Genomic DNA, 23,512 nt, shown 5'->3' with positions numbered 1-23,512 from the left:
CTGCACTAAGTTACAACAATATATAGCGTTACGATAAATTACATAAAGAAAATGGATTTTACGCACAACTATGGCCACATCGACGGGTTTACTAGACACATATCGTCGAGGACGGCGGACACAGCGAATCGTGGATATTTCACAGAAGAAACAACGTTCGATTACAGTAATCGATAAAAGTGCTTATCAAATCTAAAACGCGCTCTTAGTAATGATTTTCGGCGTTTTTTTTTGTCGTTGTCGAGAAGTTATAAATAATCAAAAGAAATAATAAGATAATCGACAATTCATAGAAAGATTTTTATCTGTCATCGTCTTCGAAGAGTAAGTATTTGAAAAATAGTGAAATCTGGCTTGACATTGACAATGTTTTAAATAAAAAAGTTTTCCCGATTCTCGTACTTAATTACTAAATTATTTATATGATAATACGAGCGCTAATCTTAGAGGCAAATAATTGTGTATCGAGCTATTTTACGATAATAATAATAATAAGCTACGTAAGTGTACACACATTACAGTAACATATAAAATAGCTTAAAGCGAAAAAAATTCGGATGCCCTACCATCCAAGTATCTTTCACAGGCGTTAAGGCTTTGTTTGACCATGCCCGTTTGCATCATGATCATTCCGACATCTGCAAAAAAATGTAACAACGAAAAAAATGTCGTGTCGTCTTCGGAACGTTCGAAATATCTGTACCGAATAAGTAAAAAAAGAAAAAGGACAAATCGATAATTCATTTACGATGCGAAGATCTGGAAACAAAACTAATTGCCAAATAATCCAACCGGCAACTTAAAATTTAAATATATACAACTCCGTATATTACGGTATAATTTAGGGGTTCTACTTTTTTCTTGATATTTTACAAAATAAAATCTATTATGGGTGGTACTTTTTTTCATATATATTCTTTTCTTTAAAGATGCCTTAGCCATGCATATAAAATGTGCAAGAAGGTACCGTGTGAGAGAAAATTTACATTCAAGTTAATAAAAACACAGGCAAAATCAGTGAACATTCAATACATGTTGTCTAATTTTTTAATTTTAGTTTCACGTAGACATGAAATGGTATCATTTTTTTATACTTCCAATTTAATAACTATTTTTTTCAACCTAATAAAAGTATGCAAAGCATTACTTGAAACAATTTATCTGTCCTTGAAAAAATGTAGAGTAAAAATTCCAAAATTATTTTTTTCGGTATACATGTACCGTAAAAAAACAAGAACACGTCGAAAATTTGTGACGGATCGAGGAAATGACGGAAATTGGAAAATATCACCGCGTTTTTAGGACAGATAATAGCAAACGAGCGCCTATGATATTCTTATAATAAGTTCAACCCACCGGGGTGATGTTTCGAAAGGAACAAAATGAAAACGACTTATTCATGATAAAAATTACGACAACTTGTATAAAAAGTAAAAAAATTTGGTAGATTTTTTTTGTTTTAAATACTACTCAAACCAATGGCAAGTCCTAAAGTGGTTTTTTTTTAAAATCAAACCGTGAATGTTCAATGCAAAGTTGACGATATAGCAGAAAAAGGAACTAAAGGAAAAAAATAGAGCTGGCCCTCAAAATCAGACACGGAGCGAATTCCGCAACACAACTTTATTTTTTTTTTTATAATTGTTATATTGATTCGAAAAAAAAAATTATATTTCAAAAAGTTGTATTTTCGGAATGTGCTCTGTAGACAAATTGAAAATCATTGCCATTTACCTAATTCATGAGACCAGTTACGTTGTGGTACAGCCACTAAAAGTCATCACAAAAATAAATTTCAATAAATGATTTTCCAACACTCTTAATATATAAACAATTTTCATTCGACCATCACAATCATATCGCATATTATTTTACGGTTTCATACAATATTTAAATAGTTATTTACCAAATCCATTGTAATTCCATTCTATCAATTATTTTGTGCACCACGTATGTATATCATAAAGTACGTAATACCCCAAAACAAAAACCACCAAAAGTATGATTATGATGGAAATTTTTGTATTTCGTTTTTATAACAACAGATACTTACAGTTTTTACATTTGCATTTCTTGATTAAAGTTTCGTCTTTTATATCCTCATGGCAAGCTTTGCAATAATACCAAGCCCTAAAATTGCGAATAAAAATTAGATTAAAAAAGTAATAACTTGTTTGAATAAATAAATTTCATCAGACTTTACATCTACGTCAAATTTTCTATTGTAAAGTTATAGGAACCACCTTTTTCAGTAACTAGAGAATAAAGCTGCGTTTGGAATTTCCTCATATCTGTACAACAATAATTCATTTAATTAATTACAAAAGAACAACTGAGATTAGATCCCAGCAATGAAAATTTGAAATTAAAATATAAAAAATTTGTTAAAATATTAGATAAAATCATAGCAAATTTAATACTAAATAATTGTGATAATAATAAAAAATTATATTAATCTAAAAATGGGTAAGAATTATAAGAAAAATAAAAAATTGACTAAATTATATCTAATACTGAAACTAAAATTGATAATTTAAATGATGTGGCAAAATATTTTAATAGCTATTTTTATTAAAAAGCATGTATATTATCTGTTTTATTATTTTATTTTTAATAAGTAAGGCACCAGTTCTTACAGGTACAGGTATTGTATATTATAAAGTATTGTAAATGCTTGTAATTTTTCACTGGTTATAAAGAAGTAAATAAATAAAATAAAAAAATGAAATAAAGCTTTCACCTTTTCACTTCATCAGCTGATTGAGCAATGAAGAATCCCTGAGTATTAGCAACGATTTTGGCTCCCCTTGGATTGATGGATATTTTTGTATCCGCCCCTTCAATTCCTCGAACTTCTATCGCCAACAGAAGTAACTTGAGTTTAATGAAACATAACCTAAACGCAAAAGAAACGGTGTAATGAAAAAAAAAATCACCATATTGTGTTAACTACTTTTCAACGATATTATCACCAAAATATTGAATAACGAAAAACAAATATTATTCGATAATGTGTTAAGGCGTACTAGTATTAGTTTTATATTACATTTATAACTAAAGGAAATTAGTATTTTTATATGTTATTGAATGGTATCGAGTAAACACATTCGATTTAGTAAACGAATAAAAGACATTCGATTAAATGAATGGAATACACAAAATAATAGCAAATTGAGAAACATCCCATCCGTTTTATATCTTCAAAACGAAGCAGTAGATTTATTTAACCATTCATGCTTTCAAAAATTATCTCCTATTAAAACTATTTAAATTTGTTTCTAATTATTCGAATAGACATGCAAGTACCTTCAACTAAAAATAATCAAACATTTTTTCAGTATCTACAAAACACAAAAAAAAATAAACGTTTACAAAAAGCAATTTAAAAATACTTGCAGACGGAATATTAACAGAAGAAACGCGTTGACGATCAAATTATTTTATGTATATATCAATTAGCTCCAAAAAATTATTTAAACACTTTAAAAAGTGCCTATAATTTCACTAAAAAAATAAATGTAATACATGTGTATATAGATAAAGGCTGCTTGACATGACAAAAAATCATTCCATTAAGAAAAAGTAAACAATTTCCTAACCTCAAAAGTAAAGTGAATAAAAAGAAGTATATAACTCGCTATAATTATACCTGCTGCCCCCTTGCTTTTTCAGTCTCAAGGACAGAATATGACGGTGGAACAGTCTCCGAAATTAGATGAGAAAACATGTAAAAATCATTCGAGAACGGACGAGGAAACATTTGAATAACTTCAAATGAAAATTGAGCATAGGAGAACTAAGAGAGTCTTAATATTGTTAGTATACGCTAAAATCTGTGTAAACTGAGCTTAATATTAATTTATTGTAGGGTTGCATAACTTGTTTATGTCTTTAGCCTTCAGAAATTTGACAGAATGTTTTTTCGAGAATAATTATTTAAGAGAGGATAGGGTTAGAATGTGTTAGATAAAAGCATTGTCAAGTTAAATAAAAGATGAAAAAGACTCCATAGTCTAATTAATAGCAACTAGCAAGTAATAAACATGATGATGGGAGATCTTGTATGAAACAATTAAATGAACTTCAACTGCGCATGTTTTTGATTAAGAAATATGACGTCTTGCATCATGTCAAGCGGCCTTAAGAAATATCATGCATTGAAATTATTGCATATCTCATTCACGTGACTTTGCGTATATAAATAAAAATAAAGCTATCCAAAAAAATTCTTAGTGAATATTATAATAAATAATTTACGTCTCCCTCTCTGACGTTTTGTCCATTATTATACAATAAATAAGAAAATAATTTGAGGAAATAAAACGAGTTGATATACGAAACTTTTTGTTTACTAAGTCCAAAGTCATAAAGTATTGAAAAAATTATGAAATATTCATTTATTTTTTGGAATAACTTGGCATTTAACTTGTTTTACATGCTCTAAATTGTCATATGTTATCATTGTACCCACTAGAATAAATAATCTCTACTCTAAATTCTACCGAAACTTAATATAAATAGAAATATTGTTTCTAATTTGTTTTCTTTTTTCTCTCTTTTGATTTTATAAATTTTTTTCTTAAATTTTTGGAAAAACATCTTACTCGCTAGCCTGGGTGAACGACATGCCAGTGAACGAGGTGGACAACGTTTCGGTATACATCTCGCATCCCGTTCCTTGTAGATAATCGTTTTGCCAAACTTGCGTATCAGGAGACTGAAAACGATAATACACTACTACATAGAATCATAGTAAAACTGTTAAAACTCATTGCGAGAAGTTATTTTGGTGTAAAAGCGTTAAACCGCCTCAAATTCGTTTCCATTTAAAATTAAAACTGCAAATCCATAAATTATATTTTCAAAATTAAGTTTGACGAATTACAAATGAAAAAATTGGATCAAGTGAATATCACCGATATCGTTTTTTCTCTCCTCCGAGCGCTTCGGTTAGTTCTGCGCAACTTTTGCGCGCATTAAGTACGCGCAATATAGATAAAGTGTCTCGAACGGAGAGAGAAAATGAATATTGTCGCCAGATTTTCGTAATTCATCATCAGGACGAGAAAAAATAATCAACTGCACCAAAAGGATCGAGAGATAGGTGACACTAAATATTATCAAACTTAATTTTAATGAAATTATTGTAGGCAAACTTCATATGTTAAAATTAAAGAAAAAAATGTGCGTTTTGTTAGAAAATTTAGTGCATAGCATCCATTATATTTTACATAGTATCTATTTTGTTTATATTACCCTCCTTGTATTTAATGTTCACTCTATTACTAAAAAAAAAATAATGAAAATTTTACTTTTCTCAATAAACATTTGCCCATTGACCGACATTTTTTAAATAATCAATAAAATTAATTTAAAATGATTAGTAATAGAATCAAAATATGAATTTATATAAATAAATATCCCGGTCAATTAACAATAATTATTCATCTAATTTCTAAATAAATTGTTTGAACCATTATCGGTCTAGCAAATGTCAAATTATATACTATTTTTTTTTTCTATTTCTAGCTGGAGGGAACGGTTGGTTCTATCAGTTTTACTTTCAGTTCAGTCCTTTTCCGTTTTAGATATTATAGTTTTCAGTAATACGTAATTTCCTGCGCTTTATACATAATTTTTAAAAAAAATGTAATTAATTGAAATTGAAAACACTAATAGTAGGTACGTAATATAATATTTAAAAAATAGGACATAAATGAACACAACTGAGCGGTGCATCCAATTTACGACCTACTTTTCGATTGCATCTGGTATAATATTATTTTTGTTTGTCCACCTAAAAAAAAAGACACCAATTTTAGATACAAGCAAAAGCTTTTTTACACACAGTTATAACCAAGGAATTAATGAGTATGTCGAAAGCTTCGAGTTTGATTCGTATTAGGGGAATGGAAGATGAAACATAAAAAAAAATGGAAAATAAAGAGGTTAATATTATTAGGGAGGACAATTGCTAGACCGACTTACTCTGTGGCTTTTTGAAAGGGCATGCCTATAAATGATGGACTTAGAGTTTCTGTGTACATTTCCATTCCAGTTCCGCGCAAATAGTCATTGGTCCACATTTGCATATCCGAAGACTGTAATCATTCACATTTTAAAGAAAATCAAATTTCATCAAATTTACATAAATACACTGTTACGGAGATAAACGTGCACTTGACAATTGGAACATTTTTTTCATGAAAAATTACCAGAAAATATACTAGAATGGTTGTACAAGATAATTTATTCAGAAAAACATAAATACATTTCAAAGATTCTAGCATAAATCCAATAATTTTCCGGATGAATACAAACAATACGTTAATAATGGTAAGTTAGTTGGTTAATTGGAAAAATAATTAAATAAAATCACTCTATATATGTAGATATACTTTCAAAACAATGCAATTCCATTATATAAACACCGTTAGTAATATATCTAAATAAAATATATAATTACCCTCGATAGATGCGCATATTTCTAAAATATGTTTTCTAAATAAGTATATAATACCGATTAAGGAAATGTAAGCAAAAAATAATATAATAATTTGAATGTTTGTATCCGTTATCTATCTCTAATTTTTCGAATCCAAATATTTCCTCATTAATGTTAAATACAAATACCACGATGGTAAATAAATAGATAGAGAACGAACGTAATATTCAAAAATTTACTTCAGTCGATGAATTTAGAAAAAAAATCATCTTATTTCAATTATTTTTCACAACCGATATTATTTCTTTAGGAACAAATAATAATTCCAAATCCAAAAACTGAAGTAGGTGACTATTCTCCAAAAAAGTATAAAATCATCTTCGCAATTTGTTAATCGAAGCCAAAAAAAACATAATTCACCAAAGAATGTACTTGTGTCACTTTGGTAATTCAATATTCATCGAGGCATTAACCAGGATAGTAGTTGAAGGAAAAAACAACTACTATCGTGGCTAATGATCCTGGATAATGGTAATAATTGAATTTTTCGAAGAATTTCAGTTGTTGTGAAACGTTTTATGTTTATACGATTAAACTTACCGTTTTGAAAGAACGCATTGCGAATAGATTTGCCATCATTGTAGAAAATCCCGGCGCCAAACATGATTGTGCTATAAATCCCAATTTCAATTCTGCCAAACAGATGACGTCGTCTCCCTGTTTCCAATCCCATGATGGTATATTCAACAAGTATGCCTGAATTGTTCAATGTTATTACAAATTTATAATAACATTCGAAATACATATTGTGAAGAAACGAAATAATAACAAATTTTTTACCTTATTATGATATTGCATCAATTGTATGATAACCCGAATGTCGTCACTATAGTTTTTAATCGATATAACTCTCATAATGTTAGCTGCATCTTCCGCATCTGGATCTTGGCAGTATTTGTTGGCTAAAACTAGGCACGCATCGGCTTCATGTACCTAAAATGCAATAAAAAAGATTTGTTTCTAAAATGCAACACCACTAACTAAGAGTTTCATTTCATTTATCCCAAGAAAAAACATTTGAAATGTATTATTTTTTATAAACAATTTCCACAATAATGTTATGACTTGGAACAATTGAAATATTTAGGAAATTTACATTCTAACGCTATTTACCAAAATAAACAACAATAAACAACGTGAATAAAAAAATGGAATTAAGTATGGGAGAAGTGTTGTCAATTCGATGATTAATGTATTTATGTATATACTTTTCGGTTTGTGTTTAGTAAATAATCTATTCTAATTTAATTCATGCTTCAATTATCTACAAACATTCCAAACAGAAATAAATAATGCTTTTTATCCATGTTCAAGTCTCCAGTTATTCATTTTAAATTATTGATTTGTGAATTTTATTTATATATTTACATATTTTATTCACTTAGAGATTTGGACACGTTTTATTTTTGTTTTTTTTTCAAAAATACTACTATAAAACTCTGCTATCTCATACAAGACCTACTACTTACATCAGAACAGAACTGGAGATCGTTTTTTTTTTGAATAGTTTAAATGAACCGGTTAAAAAAAATCTTAATATCACATCATAATGGTCACTCCCTCACCGATACATTATTTTATTCGCGTATATCCATTTTTCTACACAAAGTTCTACTAGAATTCATTAGAAATATATTTTGATCTTGTTTATATAATTAGATATAATCCCGACGTTTCCTGTCCACTAAACCACTATGCTATCTAATAAAAACCCCTAAAATCGTCACTATCGGACATTGTAAACTTTCTGTACGCCATTATTACAGAATTATGTTTGTAAATGGCCAACATCGGCAACACAACGTGCAATATCAAATTGTTCAAATACTTCTTTCTCAAACTAGTTTATTTAAAAGTTTCCGTTTTAATTTTCTTCTACATTCGTGTATAAAGCTGCAATTTATTTCAGAATATAATATTCATAAAAGTTGAAAGAAAGAAGTATCTAAAGTGTAACTATAAAGGTTAATTGTTACATATGAATCGTATCAACTACATTTTACCATGGAATCATTAACAGCATATCCATGCGTTAAAACATTTATTTTTTTATAAAATCAACATTAATTGGTCGGAATAAGTATAAGATATTTCAATAAATAATTATTAAATGTATTTAATTTAGATAACGCCATCTTATTTACGAACACACAACTTTCATTCTACTAAAAATGCGACATCTATAGATATTTTACGAAACTTTTATTCAGTTGTCACAGAAATACGACAAAACATTCAATCACGTTCCGTTAAAGATCGTTAGAGGGCGTTCAAAGTACCATTTAAAATAACTTAGTAATTCCGTAGAAGGTAAACTATCGTGAGTGTATTTTTTTCACTTTTGAGATTTTTACCTCAAGTGACTAATTTTTATCGAGAAAAATTATTCTACATACAAAATAATATGTATTGAAATATCGTCGATTTAAATTTAAAAAAAAATATGTGAAAAAACACTTATTATGTGACTATTTACAAACAATGAAATTGGGGTTAGAGTTATGGTAAATTTTGTTATACGCGAAATATCTGAGCCCAAAACTCACCTTCACCCTTTGCAGATCAATAGGGTTCATAATGGTACCTTGGAAGAATTCTACAGTGGTAAAGTGTCTCTTGAAAAGACCTTCCAGTTCTAGGTCTGGTGGTTTCCTGCACATTCCAATAATTTCAGCATAAAAATAAGGCAAGCCATAAACTTAATACTCAAATTGTAGATACATTTTCATAATTCACCATGCAGAGGCTCGCTTAAACTAAATACGGACACTACCATATCTTAACGTTTCAAGATTTTTTTTTACGAATAATTTCATCACATAAAAATCTTGCAACGTTCAAATGTGTACGCTGCTATAAATATATATATATATATATTTAAAAAAAAAAAGCAAATAAATAATGTATATTCAGAAATTTTTCATTCAAAAGAACGTTGATTGAATGCCTTAAGTGGTACCTTGACTCTTTCAAGGTCAACTGCGTTCATCATGGTTCCCTGAAAAAACTCCACCGTGGTATAATGTCGTTTCAGGAGACCTTCCAGTTCCAAATCGGGCTCTTTTCTAAAAATATCCATCGATTTATGTATCGATATAACGCAACGTTAATATTTGTGATAAAAAGCTATTTCGAAACCGCAATATTTGAGAATTGAATTACGATTTTATACTAGTCGCTCTCCTTTTGAAAATCAATGAAATATTGGTTGAATAGTATCTACAAAATTGTAGAAATCGACAAAACTATAACCCCGAATATGATCGTGATTATGAACCGTTCTCTCAGTTGGTTATTGCAAATCTTGCAAGTTATAAATACACTTTTATCAAGTTAAAATAAAAGATATCCTGAAAACTTATATAACAAGCGAAATATTGTAAAAATTAACTGAAATAGACAGGTAAATCAGTATTTTATTAAAGACTTACCTATGTAAAAAAACGACTTCGACGTCGACGTCTTCTCGATCTTCGTGTAGAAAGTCTTTTAGAAAATGTGAAACCGATTCGTATGTTATATGCCCGCATACAACTATGTGCCTAAATTAAATTAATTAAATTAAATCATTACGTGTTTTATAAATTTTTTTTAGCAAAAATCGAAGTTTAATTTTCAATTAAACGGTTAGAAAAAAAAATTATTAATACGTTACTAAAAAATAATGTCAACTTTTATGTAAACGTACAAAAACTTCGATTTTTTTTTAAAATTTACTTAAATATACAAAGTGGAACTAAAGTCCGGAATCGCCGTAATTAGGGATCACTTAATTTTGGAATACGATTTGTTATTTATTCTAAAAATAATACGAAAAACCGAGTAATACATTTGAAAAAACTATTAACAGCATAATGTATACCAAAACATGTTCACCTCTAATTTTGTATAGTTTAGGCGTTTCCGGGATAATTAGAAGTTATCGCTCTGTATATAATAAATTTAAAATCGGTACAGTCATTAACAGGATGTTGTATACAGTGCGATTAATAAAAATCTATAAGCATTCCATTTGTAACTACTATGTCACAACTACTACAATTCATTATAAGCGTTATAAATACGGTGATTCAAAAAAAATATATCAAGTGACAAGCTTTTTTCAACCAGTTAGACATGTTTGTATTTTACCGATCTTATCACATTGTAATTTAAAAAAAAAAATAGATTAATACGTGAATTATTAAAATTGATATTTTTTACCGATTTATTTTTTTAATAGATTCAATAAAATACATTTTATTGGTTACATAAGCGTTGGGTTAGAAATAATTCTACGATATTTTCATATATCCTTTTCCAATAAAGTAGCCACTGGACATGACGATCAAACTCAAGATAAAATCATATTTTATTTAAAGCTTAATGATAAATCTATGATCATGCAAGCAATTTATTTAAATTTCTGATAAATAGTGTAGAAAAAGTCCAGATTTTTGATACCCATAAAATAATTTTAAAGACATATCGTAAGAGAATGAAGAAATAAGAAAAGCGTTTCGCAAAATGTATCTTGGAGAGGCGTTTTATTTGATCAAATTTAAAGTTGCCCATACTGAATTTTCTTTAATCGAAAAGAAGAAAATACTTGATTTCATATAGACGGATAATGTAATAGATTCCAAAATCGTCATAAAATATCATTTAAAATATTAACGAACCCAACGCAAATCGCGTTCCCATAAAAAGTTAGTTAAAATCTGTGTAAACAGGCCTTAACATTAATTTATTGTAGAGTTGCATAACTTGTTTATGTCTTTAGCCTTGAGAAATTTGACAGAATGTTTTTTCGAGAATAATTTAAGAGAGGTTAGAATTGTTCGAAATAGAATGTGTTAGATAAAAGCATTTAAAGTTAAATAAAAGATGAAAAAGACTCCATAATCTAATTATTTCCACGAAAGTTAGTGGGTAAGTAAAAGTTATATATCAGAAACTTGTTTGTCGGCGATGTATATAAAAGTTCTAGTCTATTCTAAATATTATTTACAGTGAGAGCCTATTCACAGCCTGGCCACGCACCTCATCCGGTGGCAACGCCATGCAAACCACTGACTAAAAGTAAAATCAAGAATTTGTTTGAAAACAACAATAGAATATCCAGCATACAAACAATGTTTCGATATTACTCTGACTGATTCTTCAATAGTTCAAATTGATATGTTTAAAGAGATATGCAATATACAATATTATTCCGAAATTTTCATTATTCTGAAAGATATATATATTAACGAAGATATCCGAAATGTCGCATCATCTTTTTGTTTCTAAAGGAGACGTTCAAAAGAATATTTAATTAGAAAGATATAATTTTATTAATACGAATCGATCAGAGGATGTTGTATTCCATTGATTGCAAGCTAAATAAATACCTACGTTTTTTATTTCAAACAAATCCGAGAAAAAAAGAAGATAATAGTTACAGTTTTATATCCAGTAACTACTACGTACATTTAGCAGGAGCACAACACTTAAAAAAAACTGTAAAGGACATCAAGAGGGATAGAATCAGAGCGTGCAGGAAAATGGTATGTATGAACAGCTTTCTTATATATAGATATATAAATATAAAAAAAAGTAAAACATGAAAATACGTCCGGTACCAGTTTATGTCTGTCGCTTTAAATTACAACATTACACAATTTGAATTTCGTTTATATACGAAAAAGATTTAAAAGGAAAATGAAAAATTTCGTAAATCGGGTGCCGAATGAATTTTTTTGAAAATAAAATTGTTGTAATTTAAAGTTGTCATTAAACACGTCAGGACGGTTATTGTTTTTTTTTTTAGATAAATAATTGATCCCATCCCGTTTTTACTACAATTGTTTTCTAACCGATAAATTTTTATTTGAATTTTGTTGTTATGCAAAACAATATGACTATGCTATCTCACCTTCGGCCTCTCTCGTTCTTCAAGGTTCCACCATATTTTGGTCTAGTTCCGATCAAGTCTATTATTTCTGGGATACAACTGGCGAATATCGCCTAGAGACGCCGAAACAAAGAAATCATATAATTCTAATTGATATAATCAATTCAAAGCTCTCACCGAATAATTACGTCTCGTTTTTTAATATTTAAAAAATAGTTTCAAATATCGAATTTTCAATTTATAATTGCAAATTCGAAATTTTTCTTAAATCCCATCCATTATAAAATTAACGTCCAATTTTCAATTCGTGTTTTTGTACGTAATTAATGAGGTTGTTTTTCCGAAAAGTATTTCGTCCGATACGCAAATTATTCAAAATTTATTATTTTCAAAAATTTTTACGCAAATATTAATCAACAAGACACAATTATTCCAATAATAATAATAATAATAATAAATTATCTTTTTTCTTTTTGATTAAGCTTTATATATTTGGGAAAATTGAGTGAAGGAAGGAGAGTGAAAAGGGAAACAAAACAAAAACATATTTTTCAACGCTTTTTTTTTTCTTTCTTTCAAGTCCAATTGAGGAGCCTTGTACGCGATTTAATACAAATAAAAATTCGAATTTTTCCAATTTTTGTCCTTGTAATTTTCTTGTAGTCCTGCACTCGTTTAGATCGTACCGTGCGTGGCACTAGCAGGCTGTGCAGGCAGTTATGTAAAGTGCTACTAGAATTAATTCTACGAGTCGATCTAGATTAAAACTAGGCGCAAAAAAATAGGTGTAAGTTCCAAATCCTGAAGAAATAAAAATATTTTTCTTTCTTTCGTTAATATTCCTCTTTCCAATACCTATTTTTATTAAACATTTATTCGGTATATCAAATATTGTAAATCGGATACTCTCTGTATGTATATATATATATATATATATAAACAAAACGATTCATTCAAAAGGACATGCGTTGTATGAATGTACAATTTGCAAATAAACCGCATTAACCCAGTTAGTAAATTTAGTCGGTAATTAGCTCTGAACGAAATGAAATATTATAAACAGGTGATAAAATTATTTTATCTTATTTTGTATATTGTCAAAAATCGCGATTTGCTTACAACGAAATATTAAATTAAACAGGCAGTTGTTTTATTTACCAAATTACGAATTAACAATTGTAACAACTGATTATATATAAACTTATTATTATATTATTTTAGGTCTGTTCTGTTTCAAAATTAGTTTTTCTTAATAATTTTTGACAGATTGACAAATTTTAATTTTAAAACAGAAGATTTAGATGCATTAACTTATTATTTATTAGTACTTTGAGAAAACCGATAAACAAAACGCATTTATATTTGTTTTACAACCCTGTATTGTATTGTATATTGATGACGGTCTCTATCTAAAGATTAATTAATTAGTTTTTAATGTTTATTGATACAGAGAAGCTCAGATAAAAAGAAAATAGGTATTCAGAAAAGGGCAAACTATTCGAACCAAATATATTTTAATATTTTGTTTATTTACGATTGTTCAGGAATTTTAGTTCGGCCCAGAAAAAATTTAAATCGACCAGTATCAAAATGTTTGTGCGATATTTGTATTAATTTTTTAATAAAATAATTATTTTTTAAATGAATTTTAAGCGTGTTATGTCGCCGATAAAAATATTTTTATTAATAAGAAAACGAAGCACAGGATTTGAAATTCTACTAACGTTGTGTACATGCTACAAATAAATGGCTATTGGAAATAATCGAGACGAAAATAAAATATTTTTTAAGAGAGGAACTTTTCCGAATAAAAATTATTTCCGGTTGTTGATATTCATTTCCAAAACCAGCATTTACTGAATATACACAACGGAACTAAATGTCGGCAGCTAGCACCATGCCAAAAAATTAATCAACTTTCCAAAATCGTATGATGCTCAATTTTTGTTTTTTTTTTTTTATTTAGCAAAAACATTACCCCAATTATAAAGCATTCTAATATTTTCATTTATAAACGAAATAAGGGTAATATTTTCGATATTTTCCCAAAGTAGATTAGACCAGTTTTTCGAAACGATTCTAGTTTTGATCAAATTATCAAATCAAAGATTCAATTATATCATTAAATGTTTGTTATTGAATCAATGATATACAAAAACGTTTATATGAAGATTTCAAAATATGAGGAAATAGAAGAATTTGAGAAAATTTCAGTAGACGATGCAACAAGTTGATTCTAGTTGATATTATCTTGTAAAAATCCACACAAACGAATATGTTGTTTCGCGGAAGTTTCAAAAATTAATTTTTGAAACTTATTTTCAATGGTACAGTGAGATATTTTACAGAGTAATTTTCGCAAGGCCAAAGCAAAACTACACTACAAGCATATGTTTCAAGAATAATTCGATTATCGATATCTTTATAAAATTGAGTTTTCCCAAAAAAAAAAAAAGAAACGGCCCAATCTACTTTTTCGTGAAGAAATCTCATTCAACTGCTACTTATTAAATATAAATTTGAAAGTAAACACCTTATCAAGTGTTTTATAGTTCTTTGCTTTAAATAAATAGACCTAAACTACTAAAATCGAGAAAGCTTTTATGTTTTTGTTATAAATTTAACAATATCCCGGTAGTTGTTCAGTAGTTTAGATCTGGATATTTTTGTGTGATTAAGAATGTCTGGTGTTGTTTGGTTCTGTTAATTATTGTACCTGCGTCGCACATCTTTGCTGTATTTTCCGCCGTACTTCGGTCGATTGGCAGCTAGTTCGGTTATCTCGGGGATCCAGCTGGCAAAAACAGCCTAACAAGAGCAAGAGAACCGATAAACCCGATATATCTCAGGCTCCTCTTCGGACCGATTTTTTTTTTACAACAAACTACTACTATTATACTACTATTAGCTTAATACGACCCCCACCCCGACTGGCACTAGATTTCTATCGATATATCTTCAGTTGAAAATTTGTTTAAAGAAAAAAAATTGAATCTAAAAGTATTGTACTCATAAGGGCCGTCTTTAATATCCAACCATCTAAAACAACAATTATTTATTTAAACAGCCCTCGTGCGTCCAAATATCAAAAAAATTTCTAGACGGCGTCATTTCTTTGTTTTTAATTTTGTTATAATAGATAAATCAAATTCCAACTGAAATATATGTAAATGAAAATGGATATAATTAGAAAAATATCTATCGATAAACAAAATAATTCAAAGGTTTGTCATTCGAGGTTTTCTGGTAGGGAGGTTCGTTGATAACTATTGTCTAATAATTAAAACAAAAAAAAAATGGGTCATTTCAAATTATATCTAACGTTGAAAAAAAAAAACACAAGGAGTTCGGATACATGGATGAAATAAGATTGTCCTATTCGGAATATACCGAGTATTTACTAAATATGGATCTGGACGAGAAATTTCTAATAAAATGTAGTAAATAATCCTTTTTTTTTTTTTTAATTTCAGGAATAGAAAAATGTATATTTTCGATTTTATCGTTTCCGTATAATCGGTAAACACTCGGTATAATGTATGTAGTTATTATACAAATCAAAGCATAGGCGAATGCTTTTCGATACGTTATTTTTATATATCTATTGTTTTCAATTTAAAATTGAATTAATTAGATTGTGTGAATTGGATTGAAAAAATTTTGCGAAACATTATAAACCCGGTAAATTCCTATCAAATTTGTCATTCCCGTGTTTATTTCGGTTTAGGTGCAATTTTTAAAACGGCCACTTTTATCTGAATATGTACACTAAAAGGGTAGAAACGTGCGCAAAACAATTCTAAATTAATCTAATCTAAGGTGTTAATTATTCTTTATAATATTAATAAAAAAAAAAAACTAAAACTAGTCTAGAAATAATTATTTATAAAACAAGTGAGTAAAGTACGAGTAGGACGGTTTGATAATTACACAGGCCTACAAAAAGAAATTTTTTTTGGGTGTCTAGATTTTAACTAAATTTTTATTGCAGAATCTAAATATGAAAGCAGCGAAACACCATTTTGCGATGGGTTAATGCCCTTCGTAATGGGGGTAGTTTAATGAAAAGGCAGCCACATGGAACGTGTAAGACAGGCTATATTTCAACTAGTCCAAGACGTTCAGTTTGTCAGCGTGATAATAGACACCATCTTAATGATATTTTTCGTACATAGTTTAGTCAAATTGCATGTTCTAAGAAACGTATTTCTGCCAATAAACTTTAAAATAGTTGAGTGTTGTCCAAGTGTTACGATATTAATAATACCGGAAATGTTTTAATTATCACAGTACCTCATACAAAAAAAAATCTGACAAAAGATTTATAAAAAATATGAAAACCAACGACCCACAAATGTCAAAACAGATGGTTTCTTTTCACAGTATAGAAATGGAAAATACGAAACTCAAGTTGTAGGTAATATTTGAATTTACCTAATCCATAAAAAAACTACACTGGGCATAAATTTCGACGCTCCTCGACGTCTCTATTAGTGAATTTTGGTGGTGATTTAATTCATATAAACAAGTACAGTGGGTGGAAATCCAACACAGTCGCGGAGGGTTACTCGATAAAATACAAAATGTATTCTGCAATAAAAATATTAACGGGTTGGATTTGAAACAACATTGTGAATGTTCTCGATCCTACCAACACTCCAATCAAAGTACTAATACAACTATAGAAGATGTTATTTATTTGAATTCGTTAAATGATTTTTTTTTTCAAGTCTACGGACGTAGAAAACATTTCGTATGAAACTCGTGTGAAAAGTAACTCTTACAGAAGCGATCCCTCGGTAAATAATTCGATTTTAGGAATAGACGTTTAAGTTTTAAAAAGTGGCTGTTTTAAAAAGTTGTGTATTTTAAGAAAAAAATTATTTGTACAGTGTGTCCACGTAAGTTGGCGGCATATGGGACATAACTTTTTTATTATTAATTTTACAAAAAAAAGTTATTCTTTGTAAAAAGTTCTGCATGATTCAAAACGTAAAATTCAATTATCAGATGTTAAATTTTTTCAGTCGTATACGAGGTTTGTCAAAAAATGTGATTTTCGTTCAAGAGTAAAGTACCTTTCTCTTTGACAATATCGAAAATTGTTATAAAGAAAAGATGTTTAGAATTAATAATAGCTTTAAAATTGTTTATTTACATTGAAAAAATATTTTTTTCTACATTTTCTCTGCGGTTACGTTGGAAATTTAAGTTTGCACATTAATGCATTGTATTTATTAATTATAAATTTGATTTAACAATTCTAAATAAACTTTTAAAAACAATTATCTCTCAATTTTTATCGAACACTAACAACTTTTAAGTTGCTTAATCACATTTTTTGACAAACCTCGTATACGACTGGAGAAATTTAACATCTGATGATTGAATTCTAGGTTTTGAACGATGCAGAACTTTTTACAAAGAATAACTTTTTTTCGTACAATTAATAATTAAAAAGTTATGTCCCATATACCGCCAACTTACGTATACTTATGTATTGTTTGATTTTAATGGTGAAATAGGTAAAGTCGAAAAGAATGCAAAGCTTAAGATAAAGTATTAAGAAGAGCGTAAATAAAGAAAAATAAAATCGAACTTACCAATCCGACAAGTAGAAAAAATACTAAAAATCCTCTTCCCAATACCGTATGGCAATAGACATCTCCGTATCCCACCGTTGACATAGTAACGATCAAGAAATATACACAATTCCAATACGGCAAAGGATGTTGATTACTGAAATCTAAAGGATCCCCGGAATTTTCCAACTGAAACAAAAAATAAATTATTTTTATTAAAAAATTTATCGATAAATTTTAAAAATTTACCAAATGGATAATTCCGGCTGCGGTGAGCCATACAGATATAAATATGGAAACTAACTGAGCGAGCCGTATTGAACTAGAAGTCTTTAGAATATTGAGGTACTGTAATATATCCGGTACTGTCATTAAACGTAAAGCACGCAAAAAACGAAGACCTGGAAATCAAAAAAAAAAAAGGAAAAAAGTTAAATGTAACGATTTTCCGATTTTTAAAATCTAACTTACCAATCCATGTACGATCCAAATAGATGGACACAAACGAAGGTGGGATCGTAAAATAATCCACAAACGAATACATTTCTAACATAAACCAAAGCTTGTCACTAGCCGCTATGAACTTTAAAAATATAATTTTAAAATTATAATTCATTTTTTGGTTTTTTTTTTTATACTTACTCTTATAAAAAAATAGACCATAAAAAATATGTTGAAGGCGAGGTCGATTTGTTGGGTGATATTGGAGCTCCATTCTTGGCAGCGTTCTACCTTTTCACTGGAATCGTAATAAACGACAAATCAATTTATTTGTTACCACAAAATATACACCTCACAAAAATTATCGCACGATCAGGTTAATTTTTGTCAAACTGAAAGCTTTGGTGGTGGCTCTATCATGGTTTGGGGAGGAATTTCTTTCGAGGGTCGCACGGAGTTAGTACCAGTGAATGATGGAAGACTAAATGCTAACCAATATACTAGAACCCCATGTAGTGCCCTATACGTCTCGTATCGGTGACAACTCTGTGCTAATGCACAATAATGCTCCTCTACACGCTGCCCTAGTGGTTCGCCAGTACTTAGAAGAGGTCGAGATACCCACCCTGAATTGGCCTGCATGTAGCCCGGACCTTAGCCCAATAGAGCATGTCTGGGACCATCTATGATGGCAAATTCAGCAGCATCCGACACCACTAGATGATCTTCAAAATGTTCTGGGAAAAGAACCTGTTTAGAAGTCTTCCAAGACGAATGGAAGCTGTAATTAGAAATTTATTGGCTAGTTTTAGTTTAAGCACCATTCATTTTTTTGTAAATTTTTTTTGATATTTTCTATGTTTTGGTAAATCAAACTTTTTGTCCTCTGTAGATTAAACTGATATAAAATAAATGTTGCATCTATTGTATCTATTGGTGTTTTAATTCGTAATAATAAAATTCGAAAAACAGGCAACGCATATAAAATATTTAAAAAATAATGAGTGATGCGATAATTTTTGTGGGGTGTATAGATTCTTCATTTCAATTTTCAACATAAATCGTTTTAAATCGATTCCAATATAAAAAAAATTATTATGTCTTAATATTCCTACAACTTTTTATTCATATCGATCGAATATAAAATCGTTCATTACTAGGTATTTAAAAAAAATAACGAGTACATTATTTAGTTTTTTCAATTTCATGCAATTCTTTTGTCATAACATAAATGAAAATGTTAAAAGTTTAACTGTTTAATAATTGCACATGCAAGTTATTGCCATTAATACGAATTGAATTCCACTCGTATTTTTGTTTGTTACTAATAAAATTACTTGCTACCTAAATAAGTATACAGTAATAATTCATAAATCAAGATATGTCATACCTTAATATAAAGTAAAGTGTAATTTAATCATTACAGGAAAGAATACATTCATAAAAAAATGTTTATATGAATATAGTAAAGACTATAAGCAAATTACGAGGTGTGGATATTAAATAACCGGCGAATAATGTGGGTAATTTAACACACAGATATTGGGTTTGACTAGAAACCTCTTGATTCAAAGTGTGGAACGAGTTGACTCATTGTACTGATGATGAAAAAGTAATAACAAATCAACTTCAACATCTTCTCGGCTATCTTGAAACCGCTTAAAGTACTCAAAAACTCGTAATCGCGACAAACGTTTTTTGTCATACACTTAATAAATGATAAGTTTCAGTTGCAGAACTAATATGAGTTGATCTGACCTTTAACAACACATAATGCTCCATACTTGTCAGAAGAATACAAATAGGACCATATACGTGGAATGCAATAAAAAAGGTAGTTTATAATTTGGAACCTAACCTAGTTCATATATCAGTAATTAGAACTATTTCTGCTTTTATACAAAAAGATCTTACCTTCCTTTTTAACGAAGGGAACTAATCTATATCTACTTTTTGGAAGTCAATTAACAATTTAATATTCCAGAATTTTTGAAATCGGCGGAAGGCTCCTTAAGACCGGCTAAATACCGCTTTTCAAAAATCTCTGAAGAAATTGATCTTAACACTATCAGGGTCGCTAACCAATAGAACAATGTAACTACATTGTAAAAATTCCACATCGGTTAACAGTCAAAAGGAAAATATGAATGAAGTTAGCAGCAAAATCGGGTCACACGTCAAGACGACAATCCAGCCAGGTGCAACTATAGGTCAATTTCAAAAACACCAGCTAACAAATCACTCCTCAAAACAACCTTTCAACGAACTGAACAACCAAAAATCAATATCTGCAAAATTTACAAAATCTGCACGAATAACTTAATTCGTGAACAGTTAATTGCCACGTCTGGCAAATTTCGAATAATGCTTGCGTCCTTTAGACCGAGACTTAACCTCAAAAGAAAATAAACCAAACATTCAATTTGTTTATATAAAAATAGTTCAACAAAAGGACAATTTAAACTGTGCTAAATAACTTAAATTCCAGGAACCCAGTATGTCACCAACAAGTACATACAAAACTACAAAAGAGGTATGAAAAATAAAATGTAATTATTTCTACTCAAAGATAATATGACAAAATATCTTATAAAGAGAATTATTTACAAAAACAAATTGGTAGGTTTATTTCATTTAATGTTTATAACAACAAAAGTAACGCAAGCTGTGAGCAGTGAAAACGTTACAATTAATTTTATACAAAATTATATGTATAAGTAAAATATGTGCTTGATTGTAAATTTAAACCTTATATGAACTAAAATATCAGTTAAATCTCATATATTAAAAAAAGAATAGAATAGAAAGCAATATTCACTTTTTTTTAAATATCTATTACATAGTTGATTACAAAGAATTGCCAATCCTTTCAATGATTACCAATGAATCATCTTTTTAAGTATTCTTATTATTATTGCACCCTAGTCACGGATTATATTTATAAATGAATCATAAACGTATATTATTAAAAAAAACTCTTGAATTATTATTATCAATAATAAAAAACTTTTTTCTTCACTTATAATCACACTGCTTTCAGTTATATGGTGAATAAGTTCAAAATTTTTGAAGTAATCATTGAAGTCACGAAAATCCGTTTTTTTTGTTTCTTTCTTTTTATGTCCGAGATGAATTTGGCTGTTTGTCTTTTTTGTATCATTTGGGGAACTCTACGTTTGTTTAATATTAAATTATTTAAAAATTTTAATCAAGTAGATTCTAGTAAACATTGATTTGAAGAGCCCAATTAAAAATTGTTTACGAACAGGAAAAATACGATAATACACTATTATCGTCTCATTATAATAATTACATATTTGATTGTTTCACGGAATACCTAATTAGATAAAATATATCATTTATTAAGGAAAAATGATTTGTTAGTTTGGTTATAATCGTTTATTTAAAGCCAATTGATACATAGGCACGGTCAAATAAAAACAAAAATGATCAAATCGAATTATTTACCACTTTTTGGAATATCTGTTATAAATTTCGAAAAACCGATATCACACATTCTTCTTTTATATTTATATTGTATGAATATATTTAGTTTTTAATTGGCCATACCTCGTATACTCGAACAATTTTAAATACTTATCTGATTACAGCGTAATTGAGTATCAAAAATAAAAATATTTACCCATGTCGAACACTAGAAAAAATAAAATAGATAATAGACAAAAAACCGTTTCGATAACAAAATTTATATATAATAATTGAAATATTATAAATACTTACTTTGAGGCATCTATGAAGTAAATTATTAAAGAAGCTATGCTCAGAATGAATACTAAGACAACCTGAAAAGAAAGTAAAATATTTTTGATTCACTAAATACATATAAATATATACGAGGTCCGGTTATTAAATAACGAGATTGCGCCCTAGACACGGGTGGGGTAAAAAACGGGTTGAATTGAAACTGAGTACTATAAATCGTTGCAAGAGGTCTACGGGGACAATTATTTATATCGAGCGCGTGTTTTTGAGTGGTGTAAGCGCTCTAGTGTGAACCGAGAGAGCAAATCAAAATTCAAGGCACTGTTGAGCGTTTTAACGATACCGTGATTACTGAATGGGTTCCAGAGGGTCAGACTATTTGCCAATATCGCGTTGTCTAAAAAGCAGTATTTGGTCAGAAGCGCATTCCAATCCATTCGAAAGGCACCAGATTTGAGTCGATGGTAGCGGTAAAGCAAAAAATTGCAGAGCTCCTGAAGATCCTCACCATCACTGCTTAGATCGATGGAAAAAACTAATGTGCGGCGAGGGTAGGGGAGTATATCGAAGGGGATCATTCGATTGTAAAATAATTTTTATAATAAAACCCTTTTTCGTAAACAAATTCGTTATTTAATAACCGGACCTCGTATAATCCATCAGTGTCGTATATACCTTTTTAACATAACCCCGTACTCGACGAAAATGAAAAAAAAAATGATTTATTGTATAAAATATTTAGAAGTTTATTGAGTGTTGGAAAAAAAAAATAGAGTAGCTTTGAAATTATATCTTTAGACTAAACCCGGTCATCCCGAATCAACAACTGTCTCTTTAAATTTTTTGGATTAAAGCCAAGAAGTCACGTCGGTTCGTAGTAATGACATTATATATTTCAGAGACAAGGATAATGGATCGAAGCACAACATCAACACACGACAAAATTATTCTAAACGCATGCCTTCCTAAAATAAAATTAAAGAAAAAAAATTTTGTTGTTCGCAAAAAAATTATATAAATAAATTATTTTAAAACGTTTTGTAAGTACGGAAAAATGATATTTTTGAGTCGGGGAATAATTATTAGTAGGTATAAGTTGAAAATGTAAATATAATAAAGAATTGATCAAACATTAGTTTTGTAATTATCGATAATTTCATATTAACAATGTAAACATATTATCTAATTAATTTACCGGGGGTATATTCTATTTATTTTTCATTAATGGGTACCCGGTAGGTAGATACAGTCCTGTAAATTGCAGCGATTCTATATTTCAAGTGTAGTGACCTTTTGACATGATGACCCGAAATGCAATTTTATATAGGTACATAACGAATGAAGAGTATCGTTTATTTAATAAATTCGATTTTTAATATAAAGTAT

General features: G+C 29.0%; 1 protein-coding gene and 1 long non-coding RNA gene across 3 annotated transcripts in view; one reads left to right on the top strand and one right to left on the bottom strand.

Moving 5' to 3' along the window:
- Nucleotides 1–23,512, bottom strand: part of LOC130444070 (calcium-activated potassium channel slowpoke) — a 38,413-nt gene that overhangs the window by 14,052 nt on the left and 849 nt on the right. The window contains exons 3-16 of the mRNA XM_056779051.1: nt 22,145–22,206; nt 18,605–18,701; nt 18,434–18,545; nt 18,212–18,363; nt 17,984–18,151; nt 12,402–12,493; nt 9,937–10,047; nt 9,052–9,157; nt 7,286–7,438; nt 7,046–7,201; nt 6,467–6,487; nt 4,605–4,717; nt 2,741–2,896; nt 2,054–2,130 (exon numbers count right to left, since the gene is read on the bottom strand). Of these exons, the coding sequence (XP_056635029.1) occupies nt 2,054–2,130; nt 2,741–2,896; nt 4,605–4,717; nt 6,467–6,487; nt 7,046–7,201; nt 7,286–7,438; nt 9,052–9,157; nt 9,937–10,047; nt 12,402–12,493; nt 17,984–18,151; nt 18,212–18,363; nt 18,434–18,545; nt 18,605–18,701; nt 22,145–22,206 (1,576 nt within the window). The remainder of the gene's footprint in view (nt 1–2,053; nt 2,131–2,740; nt 2,897–4,604; nt 4,718–6,466; nt 6,488–7,045; nt 7,202–7,285; nt 7,439–9,051; nt 9,158–9,936; nt 10,048–12,401; nt 12,494–17,983; nt 18,152–18,211; nt 18,364–18,433; nt 18,546–18,604; nt 18,702–22,144; nt 22,207–23,512) is intronic.
- On the top strand, nt 11,284–23,508 carry LOC130444074 (uncharacterized). 2 transcript variants are annotated; one of them, XR_008909907.1, is made up of 4 exons: nt 11,289–11,416; nt 11,498–12,033; nt 19,830–20,237; nt 20,388–23,464. It is a non-coding gene; the product is annotated as an uncharacterized LOC130444074 (long non-coding RNA). The 2 variants fall into 2 exon arrangements; XR_008909908.1 differs by lacking the exon at nt 19,830–20,237 and having other exon boundaries at nt 11,284–11,416; nt 23,026–23,508.

Source organism: Diorhabda sublineata, chromosome 5 (genome assembly GCF_026230105.1).
Source record: "Diorhabda sublineata isolate icDioSubl1.1 chromosome 5, icDioSubl1.1, whole genome shotgun sequence".
In the NCBI taxonomy this organism is placed as follows: Eukaryota; Metazoa; Arthropoda; class Insecta; order Coleoptera; family Chrysomelidae; genus Diorhabda; species Diorhabda sublineata.
The sequence above is the reverse complement of the archived record's forward strand: the minus strand, read 5'-3'. Positions and strand labels throughout refer to the sequence as shown.